This window comes from Labeo rohita, chromosome 9, assembly GCF_022985175.1.
Source record: "Labeo rohita strain BAU-BD-2019 chromosome 9, IGBB_LRoh.1.0, whole genome shotgun sequence".
NCBI classification, from domain to species: Eukaryota; Metazoa; Chordata; class Actinopteri; order Cypriniformes; family Cyprinidae; genus Labeo; species Labeo rohita.
Window position 1 is genome coordinate 23,320,676 of NC_066877.1, and position 22,303 is coordinate 23,342,978.

Consider the following 22,303-nt stretch of genomic DNA (forward strand, 5'->3'; position numbering starts at 1 on the left):
CCAAAGATGCATTTATTTAATTAGAACACAGCAAAACAGTAGTACTGTAAAACAATAAAACAATTTTATTGTTTAAATTAACTTGCATACGCCTTGCAGAATCTCCAAAATGTTAATTATTTTACCAAAACAAGAGAGATCAGACAAAATGCGTGTTATTTTTTTTTTATTTAGTACTGGCCCGAATAAGTCCACAAGAGAAAATAATGGTTGCATTTATAAAAATGACCCTGTTCTAAAGTTTACATATGCTTGATTCTTAATATTGTGTTCTTACCTGAATGAACCACAGCTGGTTTTTCTGTTTAGTGATAGTTGTTCATGAGTCCCTTGTTTGCAATTAAGAGTTAAACTGCCTGCTGTTCTTCAGAAAAATCCTTCAGGTCCCACAAATTCTTTTTTTCAGCATTTTTGTGTATTTGAACTTGTTCCTTTTTTTTTGTTTTTGATATCCATCTCTTCACACTGAAGACAACTCATTTGCAACTATTATAGAAGGTTCAAATGCTCACTGATACTTGATACTGATAAAAACAATGCATTAAGAGCTGGGGTGTAAACTTTTGAACAGAATGAAGATGTGTACATTTTACTTTGCTTGAATACCATTTTTTTTCATTTAGTACTGCCCTTCAGAAACTACAGAAGATACTTACATGTTTCCCAGAAGACAAAATGAGTTAAATTTACTCTGATCTTCAAATCCGTCTCTTAATGCATTGTGTTTCCTTCTGGAGCATCAGTGAGCATTTAAACCTTCTGTAATAGTTGCATATGAGTCCCTCAGTTGTCCTCAGTATGAAAAGATGGATCTCAAAATTATTGCCATCATTATTGGAAAGGGTTCACATACACAAAAATTTTGTGGGACCTTATGGATTTTTCTAAAGAACAGCGGGCAGTTTAACTGTTAAGGACAAACAAGGGACTCATGAACAACTATCATGAAAAAAAACAGCTGTGGATCATTCAGGTAACAACACAGTATTAAGAATCAAATGTACGTAAACTTTCGAAAGGGGTCATTTTTATAAATTCAACTATTATTTTCTCTTGCGGACTACACCTTTTATGCAAAATCTCTTATTCAGGTCAGTACTAAATTAAAAATAACATGCATTTTGTATGATCCCTCTGATTTTGGTAACATAACATTTTGCAGATTCTGCAAGGTGTATGTAAACTTTTGATCTGAACTGCTTTTTAAAATGTTTAGGCCTGTTGCGGCAAAGCTGATTCAATGTCACATGATCCTTTCATTCTAATATGATGATTTGGTGCTCAAAAAACATTTCTTATGCTGGAAGCAGTTGTGTTGCTTATTATCTTTATGAAAACCATGCTACATTATTTTTTTTCATTATTATTCTAACAGAAGGTTTAAAAAGAACAGCATTTATTTGAAATAGAAAGCTTTTTTTAATATTATAATCATGTCTTTACTGTCACTTTTAATCAAATTTATGGACCCTTGTTAGATAATTAATTTTTTTAAAAATGAAAAATCTTACTGACACCAAACCATTGAATGGCAGTGTATTAAAAGCCTACAAAATTCAGGTGAGGCAAAGTAACAACAACAAAACAGACATATGAACGACATATACATGCATCCAACAAAGATACACAATATATCTGTTAGTTGGCAGATATACAGGTTGCCTGTGCTGTGCGTTAATTGTTAGTGGGAAAAGTTTCCATCTCCACAGCCTCGGCTGCATCCCTGTTTCTCCCTGTTCGACCCTTTAAAGGAATAAATTGATTAACTCTACCATGATGTGGTTACCTAGAACACTTATGAGAGAATTATGAGAGAAACACATAATAAAAGTATTTTTGTTTAAAAATATATGAATGCTATTGAGGTACACATCAAACCAAGTGTTTAAAATGAATTGGTACACTACCTCATTAGATTTGTTCTTGGCTTTACGAGGCTGCAGACAGAAAGAGAAAATTAATATATATATATTAATTTGCTAACTGAGCATATTACGGATATTATGCATCACCACTGGGTAAACCTCACATCAAAACATTTCCTAACCCCACAACCCACACACTTTCTCATACTCGTTGGCTTGATATACTTACTTTACTTCTTATTTCCTGATATTCATCACTTGTATGTGCTCTCAGTTCCTAGAAAATTACACAAATCAAAGTAAACCATTGCAGAGCGATTCAAAAATGCAAGTGCTCAACTGTAAACAACCACAGGAGGGCAGCAGGAATTAAAGATGTCGTAAAATTTACCCAAGCTAAGAAACTTGTATCTGGTTCATCTCATAACTCATATTTTTTGACTGTGCTACTGACCTGATAATGTGTCTCTGGCTCTCGTCTTCGAATCTGAAATATGTAGATAATGAGATGTTGACAGGCATCGAAAAAAAAAAAAACAGGTTTTAGAACTTTCAGAACTGCTTAACGTTTATCATATACTGTCATCATAGATTACAAACAGGACTGGAGATCAAGGCAGGAAGTAACGTTATGTGTACAAGACACAGGGGATGTTATTAATGTGCAGTTAATGCCCTGCTATGTTCTAGCTAATGTAAATATACTTACAGTAAGTTAAAACATAAAATAATCTCACCGGTCTATCCAGCTGTTGATAGTCGGAACTCATCTGAGGCAGATCCAAGTCCTAAGAAATACAGCACGCACGTTGCTTTTGTATTATTTGGGTCATTCCAATTAGGCAGTGCTTTTGAATGTTGTCACGAATTTAAAAAAGGCTTCTTTTGTAATTTAATGAGGTGTCGGAGGTATCTTAATTTAGGGGTAAAGCCCTTGCCAGACTATCGTGGTGCGAATTATCGTGAGACTTGAATGCAGTAAAAATAAAAGGGCTTACATATATTTGTTTTTACCTTAAAGTATTAATATTTAATTTGAGGTTTCTCACCATTCCAGTAACCACAATTGTTAGATTAAAAATGAGTCAGGGTGCATATTTGTTCTTTGGCGGTAAACAGACTCTTGGTAACCGCGTTCTAACCATTTGCAACCAGTAGTAGAGTGCATTAACGCGGATTACTTTATTAAGCTGTGTCTTTACACATTACAAATATATCACAAAAATGTTGAGTGTTTTCTTTGATACCTAAAGTTGGATTTTAGCTGTTCTATGTTGTCAAAAGACGAGTTCGAGATATATTACCAGTCAAAAGTTTTTGTGTTTTTTAAAGAAGCCTCTTCTGCTCACCAAGCCTGCATTTATTTGATCCAAAGTACAGTAAAAACAGTAAAACTGTAGAATATTTGTACAATTTAAAACTGTTTAAATGTATTTTCCTGTGATTTCAGAGCTGAATTTTATCATCATTACTCCAGTCACATGATCCTTCAGAAATCAGTCTAATATTCTGATTTGCTGCTCAAAAACATTTATCATTATTGTTGTTGCTGTTGAAAACAGCTGAGTAGATTTCAAGTTTCTTTGACGAATAGAAAGTTCAGAAGAACAGCATTTATCTGAAATAAAAATCTTTTGTAACATTATAAATGTTTTTATCATCACTTTTGATCATTTTAAAACCTTGCTAATTGAACGTATTCATTTCTATAATTTCTTTCCCAAAAGAAAAAAAAAGCTTTTGAATGGTAGATTGTATAATGTTAGAAAAGCCTTTTATTTGAGATAGATGATGATCTTTCCGTTAATCAAAGAATCCTGAAAAAATGTACTCAACTGTTTTAAATATTGATGATGATAATAATAATAATCAAAAATGTTTCTTGAACAGCAGATCGGCATATTAAAATGATTTCTGAAGGATGATGTGGCACTGGAGTAATGATGCTGAAAATGAAGAGCTCAGATGCAAAACCAGCTAAAAGCCATCTTGGTCAAAAATGAGATAATGATACTGAGTGAATGCTCTCGACACATATTATACATCCATCAAATACTTTTTCTTCAAACTCGCTAAAATACCAGCCTCAGCCCAATTAGAAGTACCGGTACTTACATAGAAACCTATACATCTGAGCCTGATAAAAATGCATTTTTTAAAGAAAGACGTCAGTTGGATTTAGCTAGTTTTGCATCTGAACTCTTCAAATGTACATTTAATCACAGGAATAAATTACATTTTAAAATATATTCTAATAGGAAACAGTTATTTTAAATAGTAAAAATATTTCACAATGTTTTTGCTGTACATTGGATCAAATAAATGAACGCGTGGTCAGCAGAAGAGACTTCTTTAAAAAACATTAAAAGTCTTACTGTTCAAAAAGTTTTGACTGGTAGTGTACAACATGGTGAAAATAACACTTGTTGTTTATAACATTTTTTATTATACAAAAGGAAAAAAGAAGGAATTTAATCAATTGCCAGTTTTAGTTTCAGAAGTGCGTAGCAAACGTGCACATCATAAATATGGCAACAAACCAAAAATAAGCTCAAACCAAAGTACTGAAATAGCTTCCTACCCACTCCGACCAATGTTTACTTAATTGTATCTAATTTTGGATTGGGAGGTTTCATATTTTATTAGACATTACACCAACGATACGAGGATGAAAGTGCACTTCATAGTAGGAATGACCCATTCAATGGAATACACATCAACATATGAAGAATTTTTGAACCTTAAACATGAACCTCTATTTAGGAGATATATATATATATATATATATATATTAAAGAGAACTCACTGTATAGACAGGCTCATTAGGGTTACGGGCCGGGGTCGCAGGATCTGGAGGAACAGGCCCTTCCCTTGTAAACTAAGCCAAACAAGGCAGAACACAGGTTAGCGATTAAAACTGTGAGGTAAATTTATTCACTTGGAACAAAACGGTGCATGCTAAAACTCAACTTACCTTTTCTCTGAAGTAGAGAGCAGTAAAAATGATAGAATACAGCAGCAGAAAAACATCCAAAATATAGCAATACGTTGGGTCACTCGGTGAGGCATCTGCAAATAAAACAAACATTTTTAAAAGACTTTCGTAAAGTCTCAACTAAAACATAGTGTTTTGAATCTGGTGGCTTGTTCTGGTTAATAATAGATGTTTTGTAATGTTTGTCTTCCTTTCTCTGCTTAGCTTGCTTTGTAATGGTAAACAGCAAGAAAACAAGAAAGAGAATGGAAAAATTAGAAAAAAAAAAAAAAAAACTCAGACAAAACGTAGTATCTAGTACCTAAACCACCATACAAGCAAAGAAAAACAAAACTCTGTATTTAGATTACATTACGATATTAGTTTTAAGGCACCGAAGAAGTTGGAAAACATTTGAAAACTTTTATATGCCTAAATATCTATGAGATGTTAATACAACCTTCCAATCCCAAAGCTTTCATGTCTAGTTCTAGAGTCGCTAATCAATATACAATGACTCTCTCTCATGTTAATTCTTGTAAAACATATTTAAATTTGAGTTTGAACACGGACATTCAAAAAGCAAATTATCTGCTTGCGTTTACTGGATTAGATGAATAGAATGCAAAATGGGTTTACAACTTTATAAACAGCATGCAGAGACCAATTAAAACTTACTGAAATTCTAATCCAACAAAGATAAAAGAGATTATATGCATTGTAGACTAAATATTACAGAAGGTGTCTTAGGCTAATAATATACAGGGCAGCTTGAGCAATGTTGCCGTCAATGAGCAACTAGGTAAGACACAGGGCCCATGACCGATCTAAAGTATCCAAAAATAAGTTTGTTATCCATTATCAATGGGAAAATTCCAAGCACTTTTTTGTGTCATTTTTTTAAAGGTGGTTTAGTAATAACTGCAGATGAAAATTGGGCTCTGGCTAAATCCGGTACAATGAATTCAATGGAAAGATTTAAAAATAGTACTGCCCCTTTTTAAATAAATAAATAAAAGTAAAGTATGCCACGGGCTATCTTATTTAACAGAATATTCAAAATAAATCTATGGATAGTATTTGAGATTACTTGACGTTTCACGAAGACCATAAAATGTCTTTATTGCAAGTAAAACAAATGCGTTTTCTAAAACAACATAATTATTAATGAGCATGAAATGGAAGACTACTGTTTGCGCCATGGTTAGTCATAACTGCACAACATAAATGGTACAAGCAACAGAAATTCAATTACACAGATAAAACTGGAGTTACATTGCAGAATTTTGCACCCACCGTATGTTGCACTTATAACTGTTCCTCTTAAAGAGAGGAAGCTGGGCCACATCCAAATACTCTATGAGTTTCGCAATTGCGACCTATTAATTTAGCAAGATTTTGTGGATAAATATCTATATCTATCTTGACTTTTAACGTTAGTCAGTGACTCAGTTCTCGAAGATAGCAAGATGTTCCCTGCACTGATGATGCTTAACTATCATTGGGACAAATAAACACATTCAAGTAACTGATACAAAGGTAACTGTGTAATGCAAGCAGGAAACTCCCGTCAAATAAACTTTGGTCCAGTCAACCCTTTACTGCTATTGAAATACAGAAATATATAATGTTTAGATAAACTAACAATGATTAAAAGCATACAATACTGTATGCTGTGTGGACAGTTTGTTTGGCACATCTTAAACTGCTTGTTTGGTAGCCTACTGGAATATTATTTTAGACAATGCTTGCATAATTAAACCTAAAAGGGATGAGTTTCGTTCCCCACTCTAATCCATACGTTGTTTCTACATTAAGAACATTTAGTAGTTCACAAAACAAATCTTTATAAAAAAAATGCATTCATGCCTTCCTGTTCGAGGCAGAAGGGGCCCAGGCTCCTCTATCTGTCTCTCTGTGATCTCTATGTAAATGTGTGTGTGTCATCTAGTGCGGTGGTTTCTCTGCATGGGTCTAGTTAAGTGCAAGAATGAGCACAAAACAGTGAAGCCCCCATTGCATCACTGCAGATCAAATAGGTGTTTATGGGGGCTGGTGGATGAAGGTTAGCATACTGACCACACACCTTTCACATACAACAGGGGCACGAAGCAATTTTCTTCTGCAAGATCAGTGCATACAGACACAAGGACTTGGTAACATTCAATATACAGCTTATAAATCTAGACATATCAAATAAAAAATGTATAGACTCAAAAAACAAAGAAAAGAAATAGGGCACAATGTACTGGTACTGTCTTAAAGTGAAGGAATTTTCTGTAAAACCCGTATTTTGAATTTTGCACTGCATTACATTGTGCTTTACCATTAACGGGAATGTGCATAATTTATTTACAGTGTACATTTATCAATAATACATTATTTATAACTAGCTGAGTTTTGTTAGCTTAATATAAAAGAATGAAAAGCACAAAGAGATATTCAGATTGATTACAAAATTCATTGGTGATGACCAAAACGATTCCAGATTTTATTATTTTAGGCCCCTTATTACCTTTTAATAAGCTATTAATACTAAAATGAAGTTGTTTACCTAGTGAGATTGTATTCAACATGTAACAGCAACACACAATTATGATGAATGAAGAAAATGAGAAGTAGTTTTTTAAGTTATGCCACACTGACCACTAAGATTGCATTATAATGTACAACAGATTCAGTGATTTTGCATATCGTTCACATCTAGTAGATGTGTATTTGGATTTGGGCTAAAATGCGTGTACATTCAAAATTAGTATTGTAAAGAGGTTATACTGTCAGTTATTTATTTTTCTCTCTGTTGCCTCAAACGTGCACCTAAATTCTTCCGCTTACGGTGTGGCAGCAAACAATGACATGCATAACAGGGATCGATGAGTTTTGGCATGTTTTGTTTTTAATTTACGGTATGAACTTTTGTATTTTTTTTTGCACAAATGCTTTAGTAAAGGTCCGATGTGTTCCTAAAATATTACTTTATTCTAATTCTAATGCTGACTATTTTTCTAAAAAAAAAAATAAAAAAAACTTTTGCTTTCAGTTTGGTTGTTTTACTGAAACTGTTGCACCTATCCCTGTTTTTCCCTGGCAAACAGATATCAAAAATAATTATTCAATAATTGAAAATAATTATTTTAATTATGAGTATATATTTCTTACAACATAATACTTAATAACAATCACTTCACATATAATAATAATATTAAGAAGAAGAAGAAGAAGAAGAAAAATACAACTTTTTGCTAACTGACCCTGGACCACAAAACCAGTCATAAGGGTCAGTTTTCTGAAATTAAGATTTATACATCATCTGAAAGCTGAATAAATAGCTTTCCACTGATGTATGGTTTATAGGATAGGCCAAGATACAACTATTTGAAAATCTGGAATCTAAGGGTGCAAAAAAATCAAAATACTGAGAAAATCGCCTTTAAAGTTGTCCAAATAAAGTTCTTAGCAATGCATATTACTAGTCCAAAATTAAGTTTTGATATATTTACGGTAGGAAATGTACAACATATCTTCATGGAACATGATCTTTACTTAATATCCTAATGATTTTTGGCATAAAAGAAAAACGGATCATTTTAACCCGTATGGGTGGGTTCAGGGTCACGTATTATTTGTTTTAAATTAAATTTGGTAAATAAAAATAATAATCAAAGTATCCTACAATAGGTGTGTCAAAGCGGCGATTATTGCTGTTGACTTTTAAACGCTGCCATTTGCTGATCCAGTCAATTTTGACTGAGTTTCGCAAAAAGGAGAGTGTGGGTTTTAGATTGTTGAGTTGCTTTTCTTGGATCCTCTTTTTTTTCAATCTCAGGAAACAAGATTTAAACATGAAGTTGTCAGTTACAACCATCATAGTAATGCTGAAAACCATTCATCTTTTCAGATGTTATGTTGCAAACACAACAGTCGTCACTTAAAAAGTCTTAACTGTTACATTTTGCAGTACGTCTTGCTTGGTCGTATAGGAAAACTAAAATGGCCACATGAAGACGTCCTGATGTTTGACCTCAATGTTCTTTGCAGAACAAATTCTAATATTAATTTTCTAAACATTCACTCCAGACAGTGGTCGAATACAGATTTCACAACCCATATAGTAGAGACGAATACAGATTTCACAACTCATATAGTACACCATCAAACGTTTGTGCTTAATGTGCTAGATGTTTGTAGATGTATGGCACCCTGTGCAATAAGTATGTAGAGAGCAAGAAAAAAAGATTTTACCTGCAAAAGACACATGTGAGGCCAAGAACAATAGAGTGATTGTCCTGCTCATTTCCATTACATTCCTTGAAATGTTGAAGTTTCTGTGGATTCCTGTTGCTTGGTCTGTGATGTGCAACAGTTTTTAGCCTTTCTGTTTTGATTGCTTCTACTCTGTCAGTCTTTTACCTAACAGGAAGTGGCCCTAGCCCTAGGTTTTCTGTTCTAGTGAATGACAACCACTGCCTCCACCAAAGAGTCTCTTGTCCTCTCATCTCAAAAAAGTCTCACCAGCATTTCCTGTATATTTTTAGACCATCTTCACGCTAACAGTTAGGTGTCTTTCATCAGTATTGCAGGTTACTTCACTGTCACTGTCTGCTGAGTTTGATTTTTCCATTTTAACAGCATTGGGTTGATGTATTTATAACAAATCTGAATTAATTTTTCTTCCCCTGCAGGAAATCAAACACAATAGAAATATATTTTTTCTAGCAGTTTAGAAAAAAAATCAAATAAAATCAGGTAACATCTTCAGAACAGAGATTTGTTTTTTTAATTAATAATAGTGTTGTTTCTGTCCTTCTATTTTAATTGAAAATGCATTGCAACTTGCAGTTCACAAGCTAGTTTGTGCATGTTGTGCCCCCTGCTGTTTTGCATTTGACATTGGTGTGGTTTTGTATGTTTTTAAACACTTGTACAAGACTAGTTAAGCTGGCTTGAGAAAGCCAGCTAACTGATCCACTATTTAATTTTCTTCTTCTTTTCTGAGACTAAATTTTAAAATGTATCTCCTCCTAGATTTTTTCAAGCTACAACCATCAAACTTCACACTGGTCTGACTCGGATTGCTACATCTTTTCTAACTGATTCGGCTTATGGTTTTTATAAACCAGACCACCCAAAAAATCCCATAGACTTTCATTCAGGGGGTGAAACCTACTTGTGGTGTATTTAGCAAAGCTCAACAACTCCCTACTTTTTTGCTAAATCAGCTGGTTTTAGCTGGGGCTTTAGCTGTTTGTTTTTTTTGTTTGTTTGTTTTTTGTTAAATCGGCGGGTTTTAACCGGTTCTTTACTGAATCAGCTGATTTTAAGCTGTAACTTTTCATTTATGTTAGCAACATGCTAAATCGGGTTAAAACATGCTAATAACATGCTAAGCTGTGTCCGAAATCGTTCACTCATTCACTAATCCCTATATAGTGTATGGCAGTTAAGTGGACTATATCAGAAGGAATCTAATTTAATATAACTATAAAATAAATATAAAACATTGTACACTAATCTACACTATTTTAATGTTGTTGTGGGCAGTGTTGGGAATGTTACTTTGAAAAGTAATTAGTTATAGTTACTAGTTACTTCTCACAAATAGTAACTGAGTTAGTAACAGAGTTACATCATTATAAAAGTAACTAATTACCAGGGAAAGTAACTATTGTGTTGCTTTTAAAATAAATAAATAAATAAATATATTAAATAACTTGGATGACCCCAATATTAAATATGGTAAATGAATGAAATTTTAATGAAATTAATTACATTTTTAGTTTACTCACCAGACTAATATTAAATATCTGATATAATATTATAATTATAATTAGCATTCAACTTTAGCCATTAGAACTTTAATTAGAATAACCATGTATGAATGCATGTTTGTCATGTTGACTGAACTTAGGACTGGTGGTGATATTGTTTGTAATTTAGTGTTTCTATGAACGTCTTGTTACTACCACGAATTCTACTATTAATAACAATATTAAACACACTAAGGTTTAATGAGGTTTAGTGTGCCTTCACACTAGAGTTTACAGCTGGTCAAATACAGGTACGCTGCGCATCCATTCAGATGAACTGAAAAATAAAATTATAATAATATTATAATAAATGATAGTAACGCCGTATTTTATTGGCAATTCGTTTGATTACTCGTTACTGAAAAAATAACGCCGTTAGTAACGCCGTTATTCCCATCACTGATTATTAATTTGTTTTATAATGCTTATATGTTAATAATAATAATTAAATATTATTAAAATATTTTCAGCAAAAATAAATACACATTAACACGTTCATATGTATTTATTGTTTGTAGTATCTTGAAATTCTCGAGAGGGTGCTTGCTGCAGAGCCAGATGGGAGGAGCTGGAACTCCAGCTCCCCCTTGCTGGAGATAATGGGTGGAGATAGACACCTAACCACATCCTAACCCTACCCCTTACCCTATAACCCTAACTCCACCCATTAGTTAACACAGAGGTGGAGCTGGACCTCCAGAGAGGGGGAGCTGTGGAGGCCATTAGGCTCTGCAGTGCAAGTATACCCGACTGCAGCCTGCAGAACGGGGCGGGGCTGCACGTGGGGCGGGGCTACACGCATCGCCCCGCCCACAAATGCTTTCATTGGCTAATGAGATGTAATGACGTAGTCAACTCCGTAAACAGGAAATGCGGTTACGAGCATAGTTCGAGCTACAATTCATTCGTGATATTAAATATGTTACATATAAATATTAAACAATATATTATAAATTTGTTAATTATCTACATGTAATATTAATAAATGGTTCAGTTGGCTAATAATAGAATATCATTCGTGATATTAACTTACATACAAAAATAAACAATATATTATGAATTCGTTAATTATCTACACGTAATATTAATCTATACCAAACATAATACATTATGTTTTCATTCATTATTTTGGGCAGAATTTCATTATTATTTCTAAGCGAGCATCCACTTCCTGCTTTCGACCTGTCATATCTTTGTGCATTAAGAACTGTATATCGCAATGATTAATGTTTATTTGCAAATTTAAATTATTTATGGGTTTTTATTTTTATTTACGCATGTACTTGTATTTAATGTATTTTGTTTTGTCACCAACTCAACACTTAAAGTTTCTTTGAAAATGTTGTCTTAGAATTATGAATTGATAAAGTGCCATTTTTATAAGAACTACATGACAGCTATTGCTTTGTTCTGATAACAAAACCTTTCACAATAAATTATGTGTACATATAGAAATAAAATATAGAGATTACCTCATGTTAAAGAAAGTTGGAAGTCCAAAAGCGTTGGACTAAACAATATATGAAGAGGAATAAACTCAAAGAACATGAAGATAATGCAGTTTGAGTATTTCATTTTATTGGTCATACAAAACAGCAGTTTAACATCACTGTTTTATTAGCAGAGGCCCACCTGTTGTGTCTTCCATTGTTACCACATACATTTAACATGTAATAATACACACACACACACACAGTCTGGTTTATTATCCTTGTGGGGACTCTCCATAGGTGCAATGGTTTTTATACTCTCCACACTGTATTTTCTATCCCCTTACCCTAACCCTACCCCTAAACCTAACCCTTACAGAAAACTTTCTGCATTTTTACTTTCTCAAAAAAACTCATTCTGTATGATTTATAAGCTTTTGTACCCATGGGGACCTCAATTTAGGTCCCCACGGTGACACTAGTCCCCATGAGTCTGTGTGTATTCAGGTTTAGGTCCCCACAAGGATATAAAAACAAGTCCACACACACACACACACAAGTTCCCTCCAGGATAAAAAACAAGACCAACACACACAAACCTTTTGGGTTAACATTGATTCTCCCTTCTACTACGTTCCACAGGCATTCTAGCACTGGCACATAAAACAGGAGTCCATATCCTCTATACTGTCATAGAATCCTCTCAACCAGCCACGCCTCCCATTACCATAAAACCCAGAGTAGGATTTGAACAACATTTTGCATTTGCTGCACTCTCTGATGTCAAAGGGCACCCGCAATTCAGCCTTGGATAATGCATTCCAGTTCTCCCAGTTCACAACACCTGTAGCCAAACACACACACACGAGGGCAGTCTTATTTTAACTACTTCACATCTCCTTATACAATCGCTCATTAGCGACATAATGAACGCAATGTTGTGATCAAACATTACAACTAATCAAATAAGACAAAACTCGTAGCTCAACTACTCACCAACGCAGCGACAAACGAGTGGAAATAAAATCCTGCTGAGGGCGTTGACGTCATTAACCAATGATATAATTTGTGGGCGGGGCGACACATGTAGCCCTGCCCCACATGCAGCTCCACCCCGTTCTGCAGGCTGCAGCCAGGACCTTCTCCTGCAGTGAGCAGTACTTGAAATTCTCCCATACAGCGTTTTGATAGAAGATGCAATGGTCATAGAGCGACCGTTAATTTTTACATCAGAATGAAAACGCTACCAACGAACATTTTTAAATATCACCAAATTATCATCATTTTTGTAAATTAACAAAGATGCCACTTTAGTAAATTAGTAAAATATTAACCTCAGTTAAAGCCTACGCTATATATTTAAATATAAATAATGCATGAAATAAACGTTAAAGCAGAAATAAGAAAGATGTAAACGGCATCGCATTTAAACTCGCTCTCTTCTCGAGCTCGTCGGTTCTCCGCATTGGATTGTGGTATATAGTGCTTCAGCGAGTGTACATCGGTTGTACACTCGAAATCAGAATGCATTGTGGGTAAAAAGTAGTGAATGAATGTAGGGAATGAAGTCTTTCAATCAGAATTCGGACAGCACTACAAAATGGCTGACGCCCGATAGTGCGCTAGTGGATAGTGAGCGGTTTCGGACACAGCTAAAGTCATACTAGAATCATGCTAGCAACATACTTATCATGGTACCAACATGATAATCATGTTACAAATCTGCTGACAACATGCTAATCATGCTAAAAATGTTTTAGCAACATGCTATCAACATGCTTACCACATTAAAACATGCTTATAACATGTTAACAAGATGCTAAACATGTCATGTTAGCATTACCTAGTGAAATGCTAAGGTATGCTAATTGCATGCTAATATCATGCTAATGACACGCTAGCTGTATTAAGTGTAGCATTAAATGATAAGTGTAGCGCAAAGATGAACATTAGAATCTTGTTAAAAATACTAGCATGATGCTAGCAACATGGTAATTGTGTTAAAAACACGCTAGCAACATGATATTCATGCTATAATGATATGCTACAAAAGCAAACATGCTAAATAAAAATGTTAACAACATACTAATCATGATAAAAACATACTAGCAACATGTTAAACATGCTAAAATCATGATAGCAATGTGTTACAAACATGCTAATCATGCTAACAACATTCTAATCATGCTAAAACATGCTGATTATGTTAAAACATGTTTGCAACATGCTAACAAAATGTTAATAATGCTAAAAACGTTAACAAATTTTAAGTGTTTTTAAGTGTTTAAGTGTTAATGTGCTTAATCATACTAGCAACATGTATTTTTTTTTTTAGCAAGGGTCCAGCTAATAGAAACATTCTTAGAACTTTGGCTAACATTTTGGCAAGGATCCCTCAAAGTTATGAATGAACATTCTTACAGTAACATTAAAAGAATGTTTGTTCGAAGTTATGTGGTCACTGATAATGTTTTCAAAATGTTAGCACAAAAACATTTGTACATTGTTCATAGAATTTTATTTTCTAAAATATTTTCTTTCGATGTTCATCAACTTTTTTAGATGTTACAACTTTAGAAAGTATAGAGACCATTAAAAAGTAACATTTACATAATGTTTGCAGAATCATCTAATAGGATGCTTCATTAATGCTTGCATAACCAAGACGAAAAGTTTTTAAAACATTAAAAAAAAATGGACGTTTTGAATGTCCAAAGAAAATTCAGAAATAATGTATTGTGTGTAATGAGAAATTTACCACAACATTTTTAGAACATATTTGTGATTCTATGAACGGTATCCTTTTTCCTGGGTAATAGTGTTGAAAATGTTAAGTAGCTTCAAAGTGTTTCAAATCTCTATCATATGTCTATACAGAAACTAATTTTCCAAAATAAATTTACCTTGAGAAATATTAACTGGAGTAAAAGTTTGACAACCTAGCTCCAGTCTCCCTCATAATTAGATTAATATTGATTTCATCAGATTATCATATCATACTATTGCAAGCAACATAAAAGGGTAAAAGGTCAGGTATCACGCTTCTGTGATGGCATTCTGGAATGCTCCTAAAATCTTTAGCCTCCTTGTAAATTGTCTCTGTAATGTGACACTTAGGAGCATCTAAGTCACATGTATCCTCATTCTATTGCTCTTTACATCATTTACTTACATCACTTACCTGTAATTATGTGTAAAAAGTTGTTTCTATGGCCTGTTTGAGTTATTAAATCACACAATTAAATGCTTTAAGTAAATACTAGACCACAGATGGCTATAGTACAGTGCATTTTACGATTATTGAAATCATTTTATGACTCACTGACAATCCAAGAACTAAAAACACTTTCACAACACTTATAGAAATACTAGCTTCCATGACTGAAATGTGACAAATCATGAAATGTCGTGCGTAAGGGGTTGGAGGGCATATAAAAGTAATTTTTAATATTAATTTATTATCGATATGGATCGCAGCACTCCATGGTACAGTGTGTTTTAATTGCTCTAAAACAATAAATAAAAATGCATTTAAAACAAACAACACGAATAACATACGCATGCGCATTGGTGCTGTTGCGTGATGCTAGCAGTCGCTCACATGACGGTGGTGTTTCCTGCTGCGGTTACGAGAAACTAAACAAATCTGATCTAGTTAGTTTATCAGATGTAGATTTGGCACAGCAGCAGTTCAAACAGGTCGTATACATCTGCATCATAACGACAGTTATCTGAAGAGTCCGTTTGAAGACGCATATTGCACAGTCTGGTGTAATCTGTTTTTGTATCCAGTGTGTTTTGATTCACTTTGGCAAGAAATATGATCCCCATCATCCGCAAACAAAACATGCCCTCCGGAGCAATTTTTAGCCTGCTGTTAGGTAAGTTTGATTTCAGTATAGCGTATGTTGGGCTGTTTGTTCTGGTTATATTTTGGTTAATTAATATAATAATAAGAAGAAATAATAATAAGAAACGGTTCAATCCACATATTTAAGGATGCTGTAGTGTTTTCTTGTTTAATTTAAATGTTTCAATTTAATGTTTCTTTCCTGTGTCTTTTTTAAATGGCAATGTTTATTCCTGCAAAACCATGGCCTACGTCTGCTGTGTAGAAAAGCTGTTTCCCATTGGGAAGGGAACATTTTTGCACATTCATAGATTTAAAAAAAAAAAATGGCTTGGTGAAGCAGCAGTTAGTAAACAAACACAATGCATCCATGTCAGTAGGTGTCAGTATAAAGTCTAAAACCACTTAATAATTAATAAGCATAGTGTAGCAAAAACTTCCTTAGTTCACCTTTAAAGGAGAAGTTCACTTCCAGAATGAAAATTACCTGATTATTTACTAACCCCCATGTGATCCAGGATTTTTCTTCATATAGTGAACTTCAATGGTGGCCTCCGGTTAAAGGTCCAAATTGCAGTTTAAAAGCAACTTCAAAGGGCTATACTCAATCCCAGATGAGGAATAAGGGTCTTAACTACTTAAACGATTTGTCATTTTCTTAAAAAAATACAAATTTGTATACTTTTTAACCACAAATGCTCATCTTGCACTAGCTCTGCGATACATGTCCATAGCTGCGTTTCCATTACCCTTCAAATTGAGCAAATTGAAAAAATGCGCAATAGAAACACGTCAGTTTCGCTAAAACTCTCATATATCGCAAAAAAGTTTTTACGCTCACATGAGGTGGTTTTTTCAGGCAATTCGAAAAACTCCAATGGAAACAGCTTTTTCGTATTTACAGGTCCCATTGTGTACACAAGTCACATGATCATTCTTTAATCTACTATAACCTCAAAAAAAAACACCTCATATGTGGCATCTCACACAAGCATTGACTACACAATCCTTGCTATTAAAGCTTGGATAACCCCTTATTTACACTGCACAAGTCTATGAAGCTGATCGGAGCTACTCTAGTCAATGTTTGTGTTTATACCGGGCGAGCCACGGCTCGTTTCAGAAGTGTCCCGGTACCGTCTCTCAACACTGCTTCTGTATAGATAGTGCGGTGGCTGCGACACATGTGTAAACCTACCAACATCCATCGGCATAGCTTACAACGAGAGGAAAAAAATACGATTTAATTGCATAACGTCGGATAAATGGAAACGCTGTCATTTCGCAACAGTTTTTTATTGACGTTTATAAAACAGCATAAATGTTTTGTGCAAATCTGTAATGTAAACGCACCTCATGACTTCACGCATTACATAATCATGTTGGAAAGGTCATGCATGGTTAGTTCTTCATCTGTGTACTTTGGTTTAAAGAGGTAGGGTAGGGCGAAAAACTCAATCTCATTTTCTCCTCCAACTTCAAAATCGTCCAACATCGTTGTTTTAACTTTTTGTAAAGGGCGTTTGACCTTCTTTGCATGTTTGCTTTTGTAAATACTGGGTTGGTACTTCCACCTACGCTATGCGTGCATTATTAGTAATGTGTGAGGTCAAGCTAGTGCAAGATGAGCATTTGTGACAGATCGTTTCACTTGATAAGACCCTTATTCCTCAGCCGGGATCACGTAGAACACTTTTAAGCTGCTTTGAAACTGCAGTTTGGACCTTCAAGCCGTTGGCCATCATTAAAGTCCACAATATGGAGAAAAATCCTGGACTGCTTTCCTCAAAAACCTTAATCTCTTATCGACTGAAGAAAGAAAGAAAAAAAAGACATGAACATCTTGCATGACATGAGATTAAATTATCAGGAAATTTTCGTTATGGAAGTGAACTTCTCCTTAAACCCTAACTGGTACTATAACTAATCTAAAGCCTTTTTAAAAAAAAAATACTGTTGTTACCATTACAGCTCTCACTATACATCAAACTTTGACTGCTGATGTTCCGCCCACTGTGGTCGCCCCTGAAACCAGCTCTCCTCCGGTCTCTCCTGCAACCCCTGGACCCCCTGAGCGAGGCAGCTACAATGTCACCAATGCCACTGACGCTGTCTGTCTCTTGGCACGGATGGGATTGCAACTCAACATTAGCTTTATTTCGAGCTCTGGTGGCAAGGTACTTTCACAAATAACTTTCACTTTCATTGGACAAGTGTGGCTTGAAATATTCTGCTAAATATCTCCTTTTCCGTTCGGTGGGTAAACAGACAAACTTATTTTAAATGACATGAGCTTGAGTAGACAATCACAGATTTTTTTTTTTATTATTATTAAATGTACCTTTAATTTTCCAGTCTTAGCTTGTTATACATCTGAGATAACACAGAAAAAGGATAAATACCAGTTATATTGCCACTGTTAACAATTCTTGGGTTGTTTTGTAAATAAAAGGATTTGCTGGGATTAAGGGATTAGTATGACCATTCCAAGTAATTCAGAATAATGAAGGTTTAATCCTCATTTGTAAATGTAATCTAAATGTAAACATATCTTGCTTTTTAGACTGTCCAGGAGGTCTTGAACCTGCATCCAAACCTGGTTAAATCCTCTGGATCCTGCGATCCGGACAGTGCGACTCTCATACTCAATGAGGACAACATTACTCTAACTTTTAGTTTCTCTTTGGTAAGTTTTGAATCTCCTCCGTTATTTCCCCAAATGCCCTCTTAAATTATCCAGACCCTGTTGGTGTCCTTATAACATATGAAATATGCTTGTTTCCTTTTCAGAATTCCACATCAAACAAGTATCATCTTAGTGGGTTGGAGCTGTCAGCTGCATTGCCTGATATGCCTAGTAAGTTATTCTAGGCTACTAGAACTCATGGCTAGAAATAGTTTTATTTTTTAATTATCTGAAATTTTTTCTTTTTTTTTTGTATAGAGCGTCTTGTTTTCAGGAACACCACTCTGAATTACATGGTGGGAACCCTGGGCCACTCTTACATGTGTCAGAAGGAGACAACCTTGAGCGTTACACAAAATTTCTCTCTCAACACCTTCCAGCTTCAAGTGCAACCTTTCGGTGTCAATGGAGATTTTGGATCAGGTATTTTTGTCCCTTTTCTCTCTTTTATCTCTCAGTTTTGTCCTTTAATTCTTCATGGAATGTTCTGGGTTTAACACAATTTCAGTCATGCCCCTTTGCCAGCTGTGATGCCTGGTTACTGGTTTAAACTTGGCCCAGGTTATTAAAAGATTTTTGGGTCAGCACATCTTAATAGCTTCAACAATTGATTAGCAATTAAGTGTAGAGTACAATGAATTTAGGCCCAGATTATGCAGAGTTGTAATAGCTGCTAATGGTGGATATTTTGATGAATCGAAAATTCAAGTTTTTTTCCATGTATAAACTGTTTATATAATAAAATATATTTTTGTAGTTTGTGTTGTCCCTTATCAGTGCAAAATTATCACAAATTAAAAAGGATTCATGCCAATATTGTCCAAAACCCCACTTTTCTAGGGCTTTTCCGAACTTTTTTGGGGGGGGGGGGGGGGGAATTATACAAATGAATATTTTTATTTTAGCAGGAATGCTTTAAAGGGGTCATCGGATGCCCATTTTCCACAAGTTGATATGATTCTTTAGGGTCTTAATGAAAAGTCTATAATATACTTTGGTTAAAAATTCTGAATGGTAGTGTAAAACAACACCCTTTCTACCTTGCCAAAATCAGCTCTGAAAAATTCATCCTGTTCTGGTCGAGGTTGCATTAAATGTTAATGAGCTCTGCTCGCCCCGCCCCTCTCTTCTCTCTGTGGAGTGACAAGCCTTAGTAGTTTAAACTAATATTGCTTTAAAACACAAAACAGATGCATTTTTTGGCAGAATATCTGAGGTGGAACCTGTAAAGGCACAGCCCTATTCTGGAAAAGGGGTCGGGGAGCAGCAGCTCATTTGCATTTAAAGAGACATGCACAAAAACAGTCTTACCACTTCCACTCAAAATAGGCATTTTCAAAATGATATAATGAATGATCTGTGGGGTAGTTTGGTCTGAAACTTAACAGACACATTCTGGGAACACATGATACTTATATTACATCTTGTAAAAAGGAGCATAATAGCTCACCTTTAACTTTTTCTTATATATATATATATATATATGCCACCGTCTCCCCTTCTCTCCTCTCACCTCTTCTCTCTGCCTCTTGTTCTAGCTGAGGAGTGTGAGCTAGATGAGGACGACATGTTGATTCCCATTATTGTGGGTGCTGCACTGGCTGTTCTAGTGCTCATCGTGATCCTGGCCTACCTTATTGGCAGGAACAGAAGTCATGCGGGCTACCAGACCATCTAACCTCATTTCATCTTCAAGCCAGGATGTGTGGGCACCACTGATTTCTGCTCTCTTCTGGACTCAACAACACTACAACTGCAGCCGCCTAGTTTTTAAACTGCCCTGCCCTCTGCTGGTGTCTCACCCTGCCACCGCTCAGGTGGACCTGCGCTTCCTGGACTTTCTGTTGTATTATGTTAAACATAGTATAATTAATGCATACTTAAAAGGTGCAGGGCAAAAGCAAAGATGTGTTTGTGGCTGTAGGTCATTGCTAAGGTATTGTTTCCAGAAACCAGATTATGCTTATCTAGAGGAATGCCTGGTGTTTGTTGTCATTTAGGCTTAATCTGGATTAGAATGCATATGATCTGTTTGGTACCTCATATTCTTAAATTTAACCTTATTTATATAAATATGAGGGATTATAATGATGTTGTTACTGCTCAGTCTAAAAGGGACTACATATTTAACACTACATCCTGTCGTTTGTGATTTGTGAAGTTCTCATTTGGGGTTGAACACTACAAAACAGGTCTGCTTTTGAAATTCATTTGGAGAATAATAATTAATTTACTATTATTAACAAAGCCTTGCATAACAGCTTTGAGTCAGATGTTAATTAGGCACGGCGTTTTAATGTAGAGAAATTCTACATCTAGCATGGATTTTGCCAGATACAAATGATACAGATGAAATATCCACTTTCTAGAGTAGAATATCCTTCAGTATCTTTACATAGCTCTGTGTCCCCCTCATACTACGTATCAAAACTGTATAGCTTGCTTGCTTCCATTTAGCATTGTATTTGCACTCATTCAGAAATGTTCAAAGGGAAATTCTGCTAGAGTAAGGAAATATTATGGTTTTACACTACTGGATGGACAAAGGGTACAATTCACACTAACACAGAATGTTCTGAATAACTTGAAGTAGGTTTACACTATTATAGACCCAGGTCAATGGTTAACTGTTACAAACACAAGGAGTGCACTGAGTTAAACACGCTTTGTCATATGGTGGATGAATCTCTCTCCATTCTGATGCGCCTTCGTATGGATTGACTGTATAAATGGAGTTGTTGTGGATTTTGAAGTGTTGCCTTGATTGCTATGAAGTTCATGTTTTAAGGGAATGCAATTCTAAGTTTCTAAATAAAGTGAAAAATAAAAGACAAGAAAATGAGCTTGCTTGCTAAATATCTTTTAGTTAAAACATTTTATTTCATCAACAGTAAATGTGAACAGAAAACTGATTGTTATTAGTAACACAATTCAGTAGGTCAGCAAATTAAAAAAAAAAAAAAATCCCCTTAAAGGGACCGTTCACTTAAAAATGAAAATTCTGTCATTTACTCACCTTCAAAATATGTACTTTTGCGTTTTACAGAAAAGAAAATCATACAGGTTTTGAATAATATGCCTCCAGTAAATGTCAACATTTTTGAGGTTAAATACGGTTCAAAAGTTTGGTGTCACTAAATTATTTATTTATATCAGGGGTGTCAAACTCAGTTCCTGGAGGGCCACAGCCCTGCAGAGTTTTGTTCCAACCTTGCTCCATCACACTGCTGTTTTCAATTAAGCCTGAAGGACTTGATTAGTTGGATCAGGTGTGTTTAATTAGGGTTGCATCTAAAATCTGCAGGGCTGTGGCCCTCCAGGACTGGAGTTTGACACCCCTGATTTATATCAAATAAATTATTTTCTATTAATCAAAGAATATGTCTTACGGTATCCGCAAAATATTACTATTAAGCAACATAAATGTTTTCAACATAAAAAATGTTGTTCACCAAATCAGCATATTAAAATGAATTCTGAAGGATCATGTAACACTGAAGACTGGAGAAATGTACATCTTTAAACATTTCAATATAAATAGAAAACAGTTATTTTAAATTGTAAACGACACTTAATATTACTGTTTCGCTGTATTTTTGGTCAAATAAATGCAGGCTTCGTAAGCAAGAGACTTCTTTCAAAAACATTAAAAAATCTTACTAACCCCAGACTTTTGAATGGTAGTATAACC

General features: G+C 34.7%; 2 protein-coding genes across 2 annotated transcripts; one reads left to right on the forward strand and one right to left on the reverse strand.

Moving 5' to 3' along the window:
• Positions 1–275: 275 nt before the first annotated feature.
• cd247l (CD247 antigen like) lies at positions 276–9,323 on the reverse strand. Its single transcript, XM_051119323.1, has 8 exons — positions 9,082–9,323; positions 4,840–4,934; positions 4,672–4,743; positions 2,603–2,653; positions 2,320–2,352; positions 2,095–2,142; positions 1,908–1,937; positions 276–1,743 (listed from the first exon to the last, which is right to left on the reverse strand). The coding sequence occupies exons 1-8, from the start codon at positions 9,137–9,139 to the stop codon at positions 1,675–1,677; spliced, it is 456 nt and encodes a 151-aa protein (XP_050975280.1). The 5' UTR covers positions 9,140–9,323; the 3' UTR covers positions 276–1,674.
• Positions 9,324–15,661: 6,338 nt separating this feature from the next.
• Positions 15,662–20,588, forward strand: lamp1b (lysosomal associated membrane protein 1b). Its single transcript, XM_051119322.1, has 6 exons — positions 15,662–15,957; positions 17,898–18,103; positions 18,490–18,612; positions 18,717–18,783; positions 18,871–19,035; positions 20,151–20,588. The coding sequence occupies exons 1-6, from the start codon at positions 15,897–15,899 to the stop codon at positions 20,288–20,290; spliced, it is 762 nt and encodes a 253-aa protein (XP_050975279.1). The 5' UTR covers positions 15,662–15,896; the 3' UTR covers positions 20,291–20,588.
• Positions 20,589–22,303: the final 1,715 nt, after the last annotated feature.